Below are 19,135 nucleotides of genomic sequence, written 5' to 3'. Positions count from 1 at the left end.
CCTTAAGCTCCTCTCTCATCGCCGCCAGTCTTTCATTCATAGCGTCCAACATTGACTCAGCTTCGGCGCTATTCTCCGACCTGGTGTTTGTTCTAGGTTTCCCCATTTCCTCTCACTTGTCTTTTTCTCCTTTTTTCACTTTCCTTGTAGTGCAAGTTATCTCAAACTTGGCTCTGCTGCGCTCTGTTGCTGCTTGCAGCTCAGCCGCTTCAAGGGGACGTCCCTTGAAGCGGCTAATGACCACTTTTAGCTTAAAGGAGACATTTAATCAATGACTAATCTTTCCCCCTTTTAGCTTCTGAATGGGTCTTTGAACGATGGATGGCTGGTTGAGGCGTTCACCCCCTTTTCCTAACTTTCGTTCTCCAACTTGCACTGTCACTTTTTGTACCAGTCCACCATCATCTTCACGTGCTTCAACAACCTTAGCAATTTTCGATTCATTGCGAGGGACGTCCTCTTCTTTGATGATTACAATATCACCCACATCCATGTTACGGCTTGGCGCATGCCATCGCTGTCATAGAGCAATGTTTGATAGGTATTCCTTCCTCAATCCGTGCCAAAATTGCTCTGACAGGTATCGAACCCTTCTCCACCGTTTTTTTAGTGTACAGGTCTTCCTTGATGAACTTTCCCGATGGAGGGAGTGGAACAGAAGATTTCATTGTGATCAAGCGATTTGGCGTGAGTGGCTCCAAACTTGTGGGATCACTGATGTTGTCGACAGTGAGTGGGCGGTTGTTTACAATGGACATAGCTTCATAAAGGAATGTCCTTAAGGATGTATCGTCCACCCTTCCAGCACTGCTGGCAAGGACTGTGCTCAGTACACTTCTCGCTGTCCTGATTTGGCGCTCCCAGGCGCCTCCAGCATGACTTGAGTGCGGCGTATTCATCTGGAAGTCACACTGATTGTCTGCCAGGTATGCAGCCACTCTTTCCTTATTGCGTTCTTTCAGAGCCTTTGCCATTTCCTTTCTTGCTCCCACGAAATTAGTGCCCTGGTCCGATCTAATGTGTCTAACAGTTCCACGGATAGCGACAAAGCATCGGAAGGCATTGATGAACGCATCGGTCGTCATATCCTCCAACATTTCTATATGCACTGCTCTGGAACAAAGACATGTGAAGAGGAGGCCGTACCGTTTTTGTTCCTAACGACCTTGCTTGGTATGGAAGTGACCGAAGCAGTCCATGCCACAGTAAGTGAATGGTGGTGTAGGATCAACACGGTCACTCGGTAAGTCCACCATCCGTTGTTCCTCTGGCGGTGCAAGCACCCTCCTGCACCATACACACTGCCTGATGTATTAGGCTACAGCTTTACTTCCACGCACTATCCAGTAACCGTTGGCTCTTAATCCATTGAGAGTTTGTCCTCTGCCTTGGTGTTGTATTTTATCATGATGATGTGCAATGATGAGGTTTGTGACAGCGCCATCTTTAGGAAGGATTACTGGGTGTCTCAACTCAAAAGGCGCAGATGCCTTTCTCAGTCTTCCTCCCACTCTCATTATACCATCTTGGAGAAACGGGTCAAGCTGAGTTGGTGGTTGCAAGGTAGCTTTCCTGATTTCTCACTGAGCATGTCCAACTCCTCTTGGAAGGCATCTTGTTGCGCAAGCTTAATGAGTCAGTGCGGCTTGCCTTCTCTCTTCCACCTTTTTAAAGGTTCCGTGGTCTTGATTCTCTTAGCCAACCGCTAGATACAAGCAATGACATTGAGCGCTGTGGTCCATCTTGAGAACCTTGACAGGTGTCCTTGGATGTCAAACTGCCTTATAGCCTCAGTTTTCAGCACCTGTGTAATCCTCACCTCCGGATCTCCCACCAACAGCTCTGATGTGACCTGGTTTGTGGTTATCTCTCTCCCATAAAATCTTAAGACCAGAGAGCCAATTTGAGTTGATGAGGTCGGCCACCTTGAGGCCTCTGGAGGGGTCGTCAGCCGGATTCTCTCCTGTGTCGACGTAGTGCCACTGTCTTGTTAGTGGTTTCTCGAATTCTCTGGACACGGTTCGCAACAAAAGCATGAAACCTTTGTGCTTCATTGATGTAGCCAAGAACCACTTGAGAATCTGTCCAATAATATTCCTCATCGATCGTGAGCTCCAGCTCCTCCCTTAACATGTTGCTTACGGCTGCTGAGGTTACTGCGGCAGTTAGCTCCAACCTTGGTATTGTGACTATTTTGGTTGGCGCGACTCTCGCTTTGCCCATGACCAAGGAGCATTGCACTTTCTCTTTGCTCAACAACCTGATGTAAGAGCACTGGCTATATCCTTGACTGCTCGCATCAGAAAAATTATGCAGTTCAACTCTCTGGACCTCACCAAAGCTATCAGGTATGAAGCATCTTGGAATCTTGATCTTCTCAAGGTTTTCCAAATCCTTCATCCAGTAGTGGTTCGTCCCACCCCATACCTCTCTGACACATCTCCTGCAGTACTTTTTTTTCTTCAAGGATAAATGGAGCTAGAAACCCCAAAGGGTTGTATAAAGAGGCCACGATTGAAAGAATCCCTCGTCATGTCGCTGATTTCTCATCAAGTATCACCTTAAAGGAGAAGCTGTCGCTTTCAATGTTCCATCTTACACCTAGCACTCTTTGCACTGGTAAGTCATCATGGTTGAGATCAACATTTTTTATCTCCACAGCGCGTTCTGCAATGTCAATGGAATCTAGTACCTCTCGGCTATTTGAAAGGAATTGTGAAGGTGCAACTGTCCTTTAGCACACACAACTTGGGCTTCCTTCACTAACTCAATTGCCTCACCAACCGATTTCACGCTTATGAGGCCATCATCGACGTAGAAATGCTTCCTGATGAAGCTAGCTGCAAGGGGCACTCTTTCTCATTTTGACTAGCGAGGTGTTTCATGCCATAATTGGCGCATCCAGGGGAAGATGATGCTCCAAACAGGTGCACCTTCATACGGTATTCTGTGGGTTCTGAGTTTGTATCCCCGTTTTCCCACCAGAGAAACCGCAAATAGTCTATCTTCTTTGCTGACATGAAACCTGTGGAACATTTTTTCCACATCGCACATGACTGCAATGGGATGTTTACGGAAACGGCACAGTACAGCTGTGAGACCGTTTGTAAGATCGGGTCCTGTTAGCAGATAATCATTTGATGAGGTGCCTTTGTACTTTGCAGAGCAGTCGAAAACAACCCGAAACTTGTCTGGTTTCCTGGGGTGGTAAACCCCTTGATGGGAGATGGGGGATAAATTAGTCAATTTTAGGCATTTGGCCGCGTCATCCTCCAGCGCCTTTCTTTTTCTTCTCTCTCTCCCTCTCGGCACTGCCTTTCCTCTTTTTTTTTTACCCGGGTTAGGGTCCATCATCGACGAAGCCTCATCTCCTCTCCCGGTCCACTCGCTACACACACACACACACCGCAGCAGGTACCAGAGAGAGAGATGCAGGCCAGCAGGCCAATCATAGGCCGGCGCTTCGGGAATACTCCCGGTTCTCCCTATGGCCAGTCCGGGCCTGTTCCACACATGGCTCTGTTTCTACAGTCTTTAGAATTGTGACCTTTTCTCAGACACACAAAACAGTTTATTTTCATGTATAATTTTTTTTCTTTTCCTGCAGACATTTGTTAGCTTTTTGCATCTATGTATGGAGTGGTTTTCTCCACAGCAAATACACTTGCTTATGTTTGAGTTTTGTAGCGGTGTGCTCCATTGCTTTGATTTTCCAGCATCTTTCAACCGGATTTCATTAAGGTCTGGTTTGGATGTGGAGCTCGATGAAACTGGGGCCTTCACATTTGTTTCAAACGTATTCGCTTTTGAGCGCTTCATCTCTCTTGCTGGTGTCTCTGCAGAGTGCCTTTAAGCATGTAAGGATGACACTGGATTACATGCAATATGTGCCTCTTTAGCGACAAATGAAGCAAACTCATGAAAGCTTGGATAGTCACGGCCTTGATCCAGCTGCTCTGTGACGCAATTCCACCTGGATGTCACCCATTCAGGAAGCTTGACCAGCACTTTCTGGTTCTCCTCGCAGTCGTTCAGAACCTGTAAACTCTTCATGGGACATGGCATTACTACATGTTTGGAGAAAATCACAGAATTCTCTCAGCTTGACACTCTTTTTCCACCGATCCTTGGCTTCTCTCTGAAAGCCCGTTGCACTGCAAAGGAATGGCCATATCTGGCGTTCGACCTATTCCATGCTTGTTGATAGGCTTCTTCGTCTTTTCTGTAGAAGCTGCCCTCAAGAAAAGATTTAGCTTCCCCTGCTATGTACTTTTGCAGGTAGAACAGCCTATCTGCAGGATTAGAGCATCGTCTTTCTATAAGAGCTTTAAAGCTTGTACTCCATTCTGTGAACTTCAAAGGATCACCTGAGAATACGGTAGGTTCTGGGGTTGGAAGGCGAGTGAGAGCTAATGACTCTTGTAATGCCTGGACTAGGGATGTCTCATTTTTTTTTACAGCTTGCTGTTCTTGGCCTGGGATGGAGTGAGTGAGTGGGTTCGTATCATTAACTTTGCTGCATGATCCATCCTTTCCTTTTGTCTCTTCTTCAGTGTAAACATTTAGTTTGCTTGAATAACATCAATGTCTCTCTGATTTTCACTTTTTTCACCTGCTTCAATGGCAGCTTCCATATCAATTTCAGCTCTCTTTGCAGCCAACTGAGCAGCTGTTTCTGCCCTCTTAGCCGAAATGCTAGGTGACTCTGAGAGATGGTCAGAATGGTGGCAGCTGCGTGCAGTAACTCTGGAGGCTGCGGATCCATATATGGACCTAGCATAGTCGTTATCAAGTAGCATGCGTAACCTTGATCTTTCTGCCTGAGCATCAAACTCATCTCCTCCTCCAGTGAGGCGTACTCATTAATTGCGGTAAGTCTGCTGTCACAGCTGAGCATGCATCAACTTTCCTCCAAATTTCTTGACTTGGTGTAGTTTGGAGTCGGATGGTATCGTACAGCTCCTTTAATTGGGAACCAAGCTTCTCAGCTCTATCCAACATATCATACATGGCGCCCTCAGAGCACTCTTGCTTCAACCTTGTACGAGTAATAATAATAATTTTATTTATATACCGCCTTTCATACATGAAATGCATCTCAAGGTGCTTTAAACAAATCATCAAACAATTAAAAACAGTATTAATCAACAGTCAGGCAGTAAAAATACACAGTGACAACAAAACAATAGCAGTGATAAAACAAAAAAACAATCATACAAATAAAATTAGGCCAAGTTAAAAACAAATCAATTTGAGGAAAAAATAAAAAGATAAGATACCATACTCAGATCCCTAATTATATGCTCTTTTAAAAAGGAATGTTTTAAGTCGATTTTTGAAAATAGAGAGAGTATCTGTCCCACGAATTTGAATTGGGAGTTGATTCCAGAGAAGTTGGGCCCCGATAGCAAAAAGCCCTGCCTCCCATACTACTTTTTAATACTCTAGGCACAGCCAGCAAGCCTGCATTTTGGGATCGCAGAGTCTTATTTGGGTGGTAGGGAACTATAAGGTCCTAAAGATATGAGGGTGCCTGACCATGTAGTGCTTTATATGTTAGGAGGACAACTTTAAAATCTATTCTAGCAGTTACTGGGAGCCAGTGTAGAGAAGCCAAGACAGGAGAGATATGGTCTCTTTTTCTCGTCCCAGTCAGGACACGGGCAGCAGTGTTTTTGAACTAATTGGAGTGTCCTTAGTGACTTACTCGGACAACCCGACAGTAAAGAGTTACAGTAGTCAAGTCGTGAAGTCACAAATGCATGAATTAATTTTTCAGCATCCTTTAGAGATGGAAGGGATCTGATTTTGGAAATGTTACGCAGATGAAAAAAGGCAGTTCTTGAGATTTCTTTAATGTGAGAGTCAAATGATAAATTCTGATCAAAAGTAACACCAAGATTTCTGACCGTGAGGGCTGAAGTTAAAGAGATGTCATTTAAAATAACAGTATCATTGACTAGATGTTTTCTAAGATGTTTAGGACCCAGTACAATAACTTCAGTCTTATCTGAGTTGAGCAGCAGAAAGTTACGAGTCATCCATATTTTAATATCCTGCAGACAAGCTTGAAGTTTAGAAATTTTGTTGGTTGCGTTAGGTTTAAAGGATAAGTATAACTGAACATCGTCCGCATAACAATGAAAATTAATGTCATATTTTTTAATAACGCTACCAAGAGGAAGCAGATATAAAATGAATAGAATTGGACCAAGTACTGATCCTTGTGGAACGCCATAGCTCACTTTGGTGTACAAAGAGGATTCATCGTTAACATGTACAAACTGAGTTCTGTTAGATAGGTAGGATCTAAACCAGCTTAATACCTCCTTTATATTTTTCCATTTCTCATATGTTACTTTAAATTTCTTATTTTGAATTAACTGTTACTCTTTCAGTTCTTGCATTTTAGGTGTTAATCGTCTTTCACGAGAGGATTTTCTTTTTTTCCTCATCTAACTCTCCTGTATCTTGCCCTTGTGACATGACATTAGACTGACTATCACCATTTTGAGACATTTTGAACTTTCACTCAAAAGTGACACCTTAATATGTAGTTAGTACCTGAAATTAACTTTCCCAACTTGATGAAATCAAGTAATATTGAGCAGTCTTTTCGGCAAAACAATAGCAGTTATTTTTAAAGCATTCAATAGACCCCTTTTTTTCCCTTTTTTTTTTTGATGTTCAGGATCCCTTTACTCCTGTTTGTCGAGATTAAACGGTAGTTTATGTTCTATCCATCGATTTCCTGAGGCATAATAATTGCAGTCTGACCTGAGGACTCACGTTGTAGCCCGAAACTGCTCCACGGCGTGTCCGCTGAAACCTGCAGCTGCTGCTGGATGTGTAGCAACGATGCCTGTAGCTCGCTGCAGGATGAGAAACACCACCGCCCGCCAAAACCTGTAGCTTGCTGCAGGATGAGAAGCACTGCTGCCCACCGAAACCTGTAGCTTGCTGCAGGATGTGTAGCACCACTGCCTGTAGCTTGCTGCAGCCTGTAGCTTGCTGCAGCCTGTAGCTTGCTGCAGCCTGTAGCTTGCTGCAGCCTGTAGCTTGCTGCAGCCTGTAGCTTGCTGCAGGATGTAAGCACTGCCACTCGTCTTAGCCGTAGTCGGATGAGAAACTCTGAAGCCTTGTGATGGATTAGGACACATTTTCACTGTATCTACTCTGGTTAAAGGAATCACGCCTCTTACTGATGTCCACAATCAATTTATTTTCTCTCTTTGAAAGTTACGGAGCACTGTGAAAACTGCAACAAACACAATTCACATACATCACTCTCAGAAATTATTTACCATACAAAACGTACACAAATATACAGAATAATTAACGTGTGTGCCTGATTAGCCAGTAATTTCTCTCGTCTCTTTTTCTCTTCCTCAATTCTCACTCACAACTGTGTACTAGTTTTGTGGTCTGTGTACTTGTACTGTAGTCTGCGTGAATGCTGTGTTCTCGTACTGTGTTTTCCAGAGGTTCCGAGCCTTCCCAGCTGGCCTCCAGTGGGTTCCTGCCAGTTTCGCCGCTGGCTTCCAGAGGATTCAATCCTTTTTTACTGTGGTATGTGGACTGCATGTATGCTATGTACTCGTACTGTGTATTGATACTGCAGTCTGTATGTATGCTGTATACTCATACTGTGTATTCGTACTGTGGTCTGTGTGTATGCTGTGTACTCGTACTGTGTATTCCAGAGGTTCCGAGCTTTCGCCGCTGGCCTCCAGTGGGTTCCTGCCAGTTTCGCCGCTGGCTTCCAGAGGGTCTGTGTACTTGGTACTGTGTATTTGCACTGTGTACTCAGCATTCGTTCTATGTATTTCCTGCTGTGGTCTGCATGCTGTGTACTCATACTTTGGTCTGTGTACTCCAGAGTTTTCGAGCCTTCGCCACTGGCCTCCATCAAGTTCCTACCGGCTTCCAGATGGTCCCTGCTTTCACCGCCGGCTTCGGGATGGTCCAAGCCCTCACCGTCGGCCCCCAGTGGGTTCCAGCCGGCTTCCAGAGGGTCCGAGCCTCCACTGCCAGCTTCCAGATGGTCCCTGCTTTCACCGCTGGCTTCCGGATGGTCCAAGCCCTCACCGTCGGCCCCCAGTGGGTTCCAGCCGGGTTCCAGAGGGTCCAAGCCTTCGCTGCTGGCCTACAATGGGTTCCAGCCAGCTTTGCTGCCGGCTTCCAGAGGGTCTGTGGCTTCGCCACTGGCTTCCAGAGGGTTCCTGCTGGCTTTGCCGCCGGCTTCCAGAGGGTTCCTGTTTGCTTTGCCGCTGGCTTCCAGAGGGGTTCCAGCCGCCTTCACCGCAGGCTTCCAGAAGATCCTCGTACTGTGGTATGTATACTATGGTCGGTGGTATGTAGACTGTGCTATGTCTATTGTGGTCTGTAGACTGTATGTGGACTTGACTGTTCTGTATACAATTTATGTAGACTATATGTATACTGTGAACTATTATGTGGACTTATGTGTGTGCACTGTGGACTTATGTGTGTGCACTGTGGACTTATGTGTGTGCACTGTGGACTGTTGTGTGCACTGTGGACTGTTGTGTATACTTTGTATTCATACTGTGGACTGTTGTGTATACCGTGTATTCATACTGTGGACTGTTGTGTATACCGTGTATTCATACTGTGGACTGTTGTGTATACCGTGTATTCATACTGTGGACTGTTGTGTATACCGTGTATTCATACTGTGGACTGTTGTGTATACCGTGTATTCATACTGTGGACTGTTGTGGATTTATACCGTGTATGTGGATTTATACCGTGTATGTGGATTTATACCGTGTATGTGGATTTATACCGTGGATTGTTGTGTATACCGTGTATGTGGATTTATACCGTGGATTGTTGTGTATACCGTGTATGTGGATTTATACCGTGGATTGTTGTGTATACCGTGTATGTGGATTTATACCGTGGATTGTTATGTATATACCTTGTATTAATACTGTGAACTATTATGTGGACTGTTGTGTATGCCGTGTGTGCACTGTGGACTATTATGTAGACTGTGTGTGGACTATTATGTGGACTGTGTGTGGACTATTATGTGGACTGTGTGTGGACTGTTATATGGACTGTTGTGTATATTGTGGATTTATACCGTGGACTGTTATGTAGACTGTTGTGTGCACTGTTATGTATGCCATGTATGTGCACTGTGGACTGTTGTGTATACTTTGTATTCATACTGTGGACTGTTGTGTATACTTTGTATTCATACTGTGGACTGTTGTGTATACTTTGTATTCATACTGTGGACTGTTGTGTATACCGTGTATGTGGATTTATACCGTGGATTGTTATGTATATACCTTGTATTCATAATGTGAACTATTATGTGGACTGTTGTGTGCACTGGACTATTATGTGGACTGTGTGTGGACTGGACTATTATGTGGACTGTGTGTGGACTGTTATGTATATTGTGGATGTATACCGTGGACTGCTGTGTGCACTGTTATGTATACTTTGTATTCATACTGTGGACTATTATGTATACCGTGTATGTGGATTTATACCGTGGACTGTTATGTATATACCTTGTATTAATACTGTGAACTATTATGTGGACTGTTGTGTATACTTTGTATTCCTACTGTGAACTATTATGTGGACTGTTGTGTATGCCGTGTGTGCACTGTGGACTATTATGTAGACTGTGTGTGGACTATTATGTGGACTGTGTGTGGACTGTTATATGGACTGTTGTGTATATTGTGGATTTATACCGTGGACTGTTATGTAGACTGTTGTGTGCACTGTTATGTATGCCATGTATGTGCACTGTGGACTGTTGTGTATACTTTGTATTCATACTGTGAACTATTATGTGGACTGTTATGTATGCCATGTGTGTGCACTGTGGACTGTTCTGTGGACTGTTGTGTGCAGTGTGGACTGTTGTGTGCACTGTGGACTATTGTGTGCACTGTGTGTGGACTATTATGTGCACTGTGGACTGTTGTGTATACTTTATATTCATACTGTGAACTATTATGTGGACTGTTGTGTATACTTTGTATTCCTACTGTGAACTATTATGTGGACTTATGTATGCCATGTGTGTGCACTGTGGACTATTATGTAGACTGTGTGTGGACTATTATGTGGACTGTGGACTGGTGTGTATACTGTGGACTGTGTGTGGACTGTTGTGTATACTGTGGACTATTATGTGGACTATTGTGTATATTGTGGATTTATACCGTGCACTGTTATGTATGCCATGTATGCACTGTGGACTGTTGTGTATACTTTGTATTCCTACTGTGAACTATTATGTGGACTGTTATGTATGCCATGTGTGTGCACTGTGGACTGTTGTGTGGACTATTGTGTGCACTGTGTGTGGACTGTTGTGTATACTGTGGACTATTATGTGGACTGTTGTGTATATTGTGGATTTATACCGTGGACTGTTATGTAGACTGTTATGTATGCGCACTGTGGACTGTTGTGTATACTTTGTATTCATACTGTGGACTGTTGTATGCACTGTTATGTATGCCATGTATGTGCACTGTGGACTATTATGTAGACTGTGTGTGGACTATTATGTATACTGTGGACTGTTGTGTATACTGTGGACTGTGTGTGGACTGTTATGTGGACTATTGTGGATTTATACCGTGCACTGTTATGTATGCCATGTATGTGCACTGTGGACTGTTGTGTATACTTTGTATTCATACTGTGGACTGTTGTATGCACTCTTATGTATGCCATGTATGTGCACTGTTGTGTATACTTTGTATTCATACTGTGGACTATTATGTATAATGTGGATTTATACCGTGGACTGTTATGTATATACCTTGTATTCATACTGTGGACTATTATGTGGACTGTGTGTACCGTGGATTCATATTGTGGACTGTTATGTATATACCTTGTATTCATACCGTGGACTGTTATGTGCACTGTTGTGTATACTTTGTATTCATACTGTGGACTATTATGTGGACTGTGTGGACTGTTATGTATATTGTATGTGGACTGTTATGTATACCCTGTATGTGGATTTATACCGTGGACTGTTATGTATATACCTTGTATTCATACTGTGGACTGTTATGTATATTGTGGAGTTATACCGTGGACTGTTATGTATACTTTGTATTCATACTGTGCACTTTTGTGTATACTTTGTATTCATACTGTGGACTATTATGTGTACTGTGTGTACTGTGGATTCATATTGTGGACTGTTATGTATATACCTTGTATTCATACTGTGGACTGTTGTGTGCACGGTTATGTGTACCGTGTCTGTGCACTGTGGACTCTTGTGTATACCGTGGACTGTTATGTATATTGTGGATTTATACTGTGGACTGTATGTATTCTGTGGGCTGTTGTGTATACCGTGTATGTGCACTTCGGATTGATACGTATACCGTGGACTGTTTTGTATACCGTGGATTTTTACTGTGGTCTGTGTGTATGCTGTATACTATGTACTGTGGTCTGTGTACTCTATTCTGTGTATTCGGTGTACGTACTGTGGTCTGTGTATGCGGCATTTGTACTGGGTACTCGTTCTGTGGTCTGTGTATTTCACGCTGCAGGTCGTACTTTCGTCGCCGGCTTCCAGAGGGTCCGTGTCTTGGCCGCCGGCCTCCAGTGGGTTCCAGAGGGTCCAAGCCTTCGCCGTCGGCCTCCAGTGGGTTCCAGCTGCCTTCACCGCCGGCTCCCAGAGAGTCCGATCATTGGCCGCCGGCTTCCAGAGGGTTCTAGCCGCCCTTGCCGCCAGCTTCCATTGGGTTCCAGCCGCCCTTGCTGCCAGCTTCCATTGGGTTCCAGCCCCCTTCACCGCCGGCTTCCAGAGGGTCCAAGCCTTCGCCGTCGGCCTCCAGTGGGTTCCAGCTGCCTTCACCGCCGGCTCCCAGAGAGTCTGAGCCTTGGCTGCCGACCTCCAGCCGCCTTTCGCTGCCGGCTTCCAGAGGGTTCTAGCCACCTTCGCCTCCGGCTTCAGAGGGTCCGAGCCTTCGCCGCCGGCGGTCCGTGCCTTTGCCGGGGGCTTCCAGATGGTCAAAGCCTTCGCTATTATTTCTGTTGTTTATTTCCTTTTATAGGAAAACCACACCTAATTAAGTTTGCAATCATGCTCAATCACCAATAAAGAATTTAATTGAAACTGAAATACTGGATTATGAATCTGACGGATCATCTATGGTGGGTTCGTTTCCCCACACCGGCAACAGTCTCTTCAGGATAGCCACAGTCAGCCAATCCTTCTTTTCATATCCTGTGGACTGTATACGTATACTGTGTATGTGGACTGTGTGTATACAGTTTATATATACAAAGAGTGCTGTGGGTGGGACATTTAGGGAGACTTTATAGGTATATATCATTGCTTGTATGTATTACAGTATACTATACAGTATAGTGCAGCGAGAAACATCTACAGATTAAAGTTAATTTGTGTGTATCTGTATCTGACCCAACACATGAAAAGGGACACACACTGGACCTCATATTGTCATTCGGTCTGGAGTTAAATGTCATTGAGATTGTTGACACACACATCTCCGACCACTTTGCTGTTTTATTCAATATCACACTGCCTCATCCCCCGGTTAAATTGTGCACCACGGAGCTCCGTGTGCGCACAATTAACCCTTACAACTGCCTGCGAATTCTCTGCAGCCTTTTGCGACTCTGTACTGCAGGATCACGACTGTGGTCTCACTCTTAATGAGCTCTTGGACATGTTTAATGGTACCTGTATTGACATATCGGAGTCAGTGGCTCCCTTTAGGTGCAAACGCTCTAAGCGAGTAGGAGAGCCTTGGCTTAATGACACCACTTGCACGTTAAGACGCACATGCAGACCTGCTGAGAGAAAGTGGAAAAAAGATCATCTACAAGTTTCCATAGAAATCTTAAATGAGTGTCTGATCAAATATCAAAATGCTGTCAAATTTGCTAAAAGTCAGTTTCTATCCAATCTTGTGTCAGCTAACAACCATAAGCCTCAGTTTCTCTTTAGTACTTTGAATAATATTTTGAACCCCTGTGATCACAGTGCTATTATTCCTTCATCCAAACTGTGTGAAGATTTCTTGAATTTCTTTATTGATAAAATTTTCTGTTATTAGGTCCTCTCTTTTGCCGTCTGCATCAGATCCTGCTGTCCCTCCTATATGCCCTGCTGTCTTTGAGAATTTTGAGCAAGTCTCCCTCCCATCTTTAACTGATATTGTACAGCACCTCAGGCCTTCCTATTGTCCTCTTGACAGCACCCCCCCCCCCCGCGCCTTTTTAAGGAGGTTTTCCATATCATTGGCCCTCGTGTTATGGACCTGATGAATTTATCTTTGATGACCGGCTGTGTTCCAGCTGCTTTAAAACATGCTGTGGTCCAGCCCCTCATCAAAAAGCATAACCTTGACCAAACAGTTTTATCAAACTTTAGGGCCCATCTCCAAGCTTCCTTTTCTTTCTAAGGTCTTGGAGAAGGTGGTATATGAACAGCTTCAGTCTTTTATTGATCAAAATGGTATCTCAGAGAAGTTCCAGTCTGGGTTTAAGTCACGCCACAGCACAGAAACAGCGCTTTTAAAAATGTTTAATGACCTCCTTTTGACAGCTGACTCTGGTAACTCTGCTGTCCTGGTCCTTTTAGATCTGACAGCTGCCTTTGACACAGTGGATCATAAAATTCTTCTGTCACGTTTGAACACCTGTGTGGGCATTAGGGGCACTGTTTTTAAGTGGTTTCAGTCCTACCTCTCAGACCGGAGCTTCTCTGTTCAGCTTGGCCAGCATTTTTCAGCCACTTCCCCTCTAAGTTGTGGAGTGCCCCAAGGTTCTGTTTTGGACCCACTCCTTTTCTCGATATATATGTTGCCTCTGGGATCCATATTTAGAAATTACAACATCTCTTTTCATTGTTTTGCCAATGATGTACAAATCTATTTACCCCTAAAGATAAATGGGCAAGCCTCTGTTCAGACTCTACTAGACTGCCTTAAAGATATCCAAACTTGGATGGAAGTTAATTTTCTGTCTTTAAACAAAAACAAAACTGAAATCATTTTATTTGGTCAACAAAATCTGCTTGATGGATGTGACGGCGCCATTGGCTCCCTTAAGTTTTACTGTCATCCTTTTGCAAGGAACCTTGGTGTTATTTTAGAGAGTGACTTTAGGTTTGACAAGCAGATATCCTCCATAGTCAAAACAAAGCTTCTTCCAACTAAGGCTGTTGGCAAAAGCAAATGTTTATCTCCCAAAAAATGTATTTGAGAGATTAATTCACACCTTTATTACATCACGTTTAGATTATTGTAATTCCTTGTTTGTTGGCCTGGACCAGAAAGCACTGCGCCGCTTGCAGGTTGTTCAAAATGCGGCTGCCCGCCTGCTGACTGGAAAGAAAAAACGCGAGCGCATTACTCCTGTCCTTGCATCTTTGCACTGGCTGCCTATTAATTTTAGGATTCAGTTTAAAATTTTATTAATTGCTTTTAAATGTATGAATGGTCTGGCACCACCTTATTTATCTGAGCTTTTACAGTTGCACACCACTGCTAGGGCACTTAGGTGCTCCTGGCAGTACCCAGGTCCAGACTCTCCACTCGTGGAGACAGAGCCTTCTCAGTCGCGGCTCCTAAGCTGTGGAACAGCCTACCTCTCCATGTTAGAGCTGCACAGTCCGTTGAACATTTTAAAACACTCCTAAAAACGTATCTTTTCTCCTTGGCGTTCACTCCCAGCTAAGCAAGCAATCTTGGCGCTCTCTTTTTCTTTCCCTCTCTCTCTCTTTTTTACTCCTTTTTTATTCTCTCTTTTTAATCTAAATTTGTTTTAAATTGACTACTATCCCTTGTGTTGTTTTAATTATTTGTTGTAGTGTTTGTGATTAACTTTGTTGTGCTTTTGCAATTGTACAGCACTTTGGTCAACTGAGGTTGTTTTAAATGTGCTTTATAAATAAATTGTGACTTATCTTGTGACTTGACTTGACAATAAAACTGTGTACAGGAGAGTGAGAACAGAAGTATCGATAACAGCATTCAAAAATGACCTAATGGTGCAAAACTGGGATATTGTATACAATAGCAATAATATAAATAGTGCATATGATGAATTCTTAAAAATATTTAAAACACTATGATAAAAATTAATAGGAAACTAAAATATGCTGATCATCCTTGGATCACAAAGGGTTTGCAGAATGCCTGCAAAAAGAGAAATACACTGTACAGAGAAAGTATGAGACAGAGAATCAAGGAGGCAGAAAAAAAATATAATATTAGTTAACTTGTTTTTATATTTTTTATAAGAATAGCTCCAAAAGAATAGTATACAAACTATTAGATGATAAGAATAACATTAAAGGTATATGGAACATACTGAAGACTGTAATAAAAAATAGCTCTAAACAATTAAGTTATCCTAAGTATTTTACGATATGAATGAAGTAGTTAACAGCTTTAATAAATTTTTTGTTAGTGTTGGACCTGACCTAGCAGAACAAATCTTGACCCAGTGCAGGTGGTGGGAGACAGCAGGATGATGGCCAAGCTATCATCGCTGCTGGTGGAGGAGTCCCACCCCCTACAGGCCACTATCACAGCACTGGTCAGCTCCTTCAGTGACAGGCTGATACACCCCAAGTGTGTGAAGGAGAGGTATCGCAGGTCCTTCCTTCCTGCTGCTGTCAGAGTCTACAACCAGCACTGCTCCCAGTAGACCTCACTGTGCACTGTACAATAAAAAACTCTGCACATATCCACACACTTTCTGGTTTGCACAAATTGGACAATTTTTAATATCCATATTTATTATTTATTGTTTGTAAATAAAAATATCAACTGTTTAAACTTACACTGTCCATATTATAAATAATAAATACTATGTCATAATGTAAATACCAATTTCATATTGTAGATATTATGTATATACCAGTTAAATTCTATTTCTTATGTCTTATTATATTGTTTATGTTTTACTTTTATTACTGTTTAAGTGTGATACTGTCCTTTGGCTGCTGTGACAAAGAAATTTCCCCATTTGCGGGACAAATAAAGGAATTCTGATTCTGATTCTGAAATCCCAGATCCAGACATTTCCAGACAAAATGACAATAGCAAAGATCATACCTCTGTACAAAACTGGGAACAAACACCAATTCACAAACTACAGACCTGTGTCATTACTATAGATTCTCTTAAATTCTAGAAAAACATTTCAATAACCGACTGGACAGTTTCATAAATAACACAAATTACTCACTAAAAGTCAATATGGATTTAGATCGAACAGAGCAACATCACTGGCATTAATCGATTCAGTTGAGGAACTAACAAATTCAATAGACCAAAAAGAGTATACAGTTGAGATATTCATAGACCTAAAAAAAAAAGCTTTTGACACAATAAACCATGATATATTATTCAAGAAACTAGAACGGTATGGAACAGTCTGGAGGGGACGCTCAGGGAATGTCCAAACATAAACCAGTTTTTAAAAAAAAATAAGGAGATGATTTTTACAAGGTACAGAAATGAGGCAGGTGTTTGATAATCAATAGGGGTATATTGTTTTTAAGTATTTCAGTGGTATTATTTATTAAAAGGGGGTGGAATAAAATAAGTTTATCCTTCCTCCCATTCCTTTTCGGATATGTAAACAGAATTTATAGTTTTCAGTTTATGTTTACTTTGTACATGATAATTTTGGTTTTTACATGTTCGAAATAAACTATCTATCTACACGGTACACTGTGGTCTGTGTGTGTATGCTGTGTACTGTATACTGTGCTCTCGTTCTGTGGTCTGTCCACTCGTACTGTGGTCTGTGTATTTCGTGCTGCGTGCTTGGTGCTGTGGTCCGTGCCTTCAAACGTAAATAAGTGTACATCATGCATGGTGTTACGGCCCCGCATGTGTGTGTATGTTATGTCTTTTTTTTGGTCTCCCTCTCCTGCTCAGTCGCTCCCCGGCCCCGGATCAGGCTCCTCCGTTCTCCCCGATTTCAATTCATATTCGTACAGCTGCCATTCCGTCAAATTAATATCCGAGTAATTATAATGTAAACTAACGTCAGTTCAAGAGATTATACTTAGCCTAGCCAAATGTTTAACGACCTGTATTTTGGTTGATTTTTGTATTGTTTTAACTTCAATCAAGGGACAACTGACGAAACCGCAGCTCTCATAAAATGGAGAGCCGCTAACGAAGCCCTCTTCACCAGATGGAGGAATTCGTCTAAAACCGGATGGGAGTGAGTAAGCTTTTTATGTGTTTTTATACGAGGAGCAGTGGTCCGGTGGTGTGTTTGTTTGTGCCAGACTTCACAGCCTCTTAAAATAGTTTGATGCAACCTAAATGAATAAAAGGAAAATATAGTATAAAGCTAAACTAAATGTTTATAATACTACAAATCAAATAAGTAGTGTGAATTGTAACCTGGTGAACAAAAATGACTTAAAGTGCCACAAAGTACAAGTGAAGGGCAACAGCAATAGTACAGGTGTAGTTATCAACCTAAGTGATATACTAGTTTGTACTAACAATATTAACTATATATTATCAATATAACTATTGATGAAGTATTTGTATTTACACAGACATTCACTATATAATATGATTGCACTTCAAATCAAATCAAATCAAATTTTATTTGTATAGCCCAAATTCACAAATCACAGTTTGCCTCAGAGGGCTTTACAATCTGTACAGAGACGACACCCTCTGTCCTTCGACCCTCGATTCGAGTGAGGAAAAACTTGCCCCAAAAAAGGCCCTTTTAACAGGGAAAAAATGCGGAAGAAACCTCAGGGAGAGCCACAGAGGAGGGATCCCTCTCCCAGGACGGACAGACGTGCAATAGATGTCGCATGTACAGAGCAGATCAACGAGATCACTTACATGCATGCAAGGAAGAGAATAGAGAATCCCTATTCTACATCACATTCAGTAGTCTCTGTCAGCTTGTGTGTTAGTCACTGTAATATCTTTGTTAACGTGTTCTCAATGTGTAATAATATGTTTAAGTTGTCCTTTTTTGTGTGAATGTGTGTGCTTTATCCAGAGTCTTTGTGAGAGACAGTGCTGTGCCTGTCACCCCCAAACAGGCGCAAAAGAAGTGGAATAACCTGAAAGAAAAGTACAAGGTACCACCATTCTATCTACTTTTCAGTAAACAAGTTGGACATGGCAACATTCATTCAGTGAATTTTTATTTTTTTAGGAGCTTAGGGACCCACCAACGGGGAAAGGGGTGGAGGCAGGAGGGGTGACAGCTGCCACCTGGCCATGGTATGGTCAGATGGATGCCGCACTCCAGGGGCAGCACTCCATTAGTCCGCCCCTGGTAGTTGCGGCCAATCTGACCCCCGCTACAGGTGGTGTTGTCACCCTCCCGTCCTCTGCCCCTCCCAGAGAAGGGGAAAAGCCACCAGGTCCCAAGAGGGCCAGGGCCAGTGGGCAGCTGATGGACTTTCTGAGAGAGCAGGCAGAAAAAGAGGAAGAGAGGGAGAAGAGGGCAGAGGCGAGGGAAGAAGAGAGGGAGAGGGCAGCAAGTCAGAGAGCTGACAAGTATTTGTCTCTCTTTGAGAGGCTTGTGGAGAAAATGTAAATAGTGTATATACGTAGTAGTTGTAGGTAATTTTTAAATGTAGTTCTTTGTTGTTGTTTTATTGTTATTCTGTCAATTAAATAGTGTGAGTATTGAGTTGTGAATGAAGTGGTCTCAAAGAAATTCGAAACGCAACTGGACTTGGTTATCTGTCAGTTATTTGCCAGTTCATGTTCGCATCTGACCAGGCTGAGACTGGTCCTCGGACCTTGGACCAGTCTCAGCCTGGTCAGCGAACATGAACTGATGAAGCCTCTTGGATGAGAGGTAAAACGTCTTCCTAGACAAATCGAGGCACCAAGGCTTGTAACGGTGGTCACAACAAACGCTTCTGAAACTGAAATCTGATTGGGAGGTTGACTTTACTTACAGGTGTTTTTTCAAACCATTGTTATATGTTTAACTATACACATAATATAATCATTTTTAATTGAGATAAACTATACAATCATTTTTAATTAATCAACAAAACAATATTTACAATTAACCATTGTTATATGTTTAACTAACTGTTATATGTTTAATTAATCAA

General features: G+C 42.7%; 1 protein-coding gene across 1 annotated transcript; it reads left to right on the top strand.

The window, feature by feature from the left end:
• Nucleotides 1-2,310: 2,310 nt before the first annotated feature.
• LOC311253825 (uncharacterized protein) lies at nucleotides 2,311-19,038 on the top strand (the record flags this gene model as incomplete). Its single annotated transcript, XM_084384306.1, has 5 exons — nucleotides 2,311-2,348; nucleotides 7,704-7,782; nucleotides 7,880-8,332; nucleotides 17,154-17,247; nucleotides 18,058-19,038. 4 exons carry the CDS (start codon nucleotides 2,311-2,313, stop codon nucleotides 17,181-17,183), a joined length of 600 nt encoding a protein of 199 aa, XP_084240432.1. The 3' UTR covers nucleotides 17,184-17,247; nucleotides 18,058-19,038.
• Nucleotides 19,039-19,135: the final 97 nt, after the last annotated feature.

The sequence above is a fragment of the Pagrus pagrus genome (assembly GCF_965226575.1).
Source record: "Pagrus pagrus genome assembly, contig: HAP1_SCAFFOLD_51, whole genome shotgun sequence".
NCBI lineage: Eukaryota > Metazoa > Chordata > Actinopteri > Spariformes > Sparidae > Pagrus > Pagrus pagrus.
Note: the sequence above shows the minus strand (reverse complement) of the source record. Positions and strands in the feature narration are given on the sequence as shown.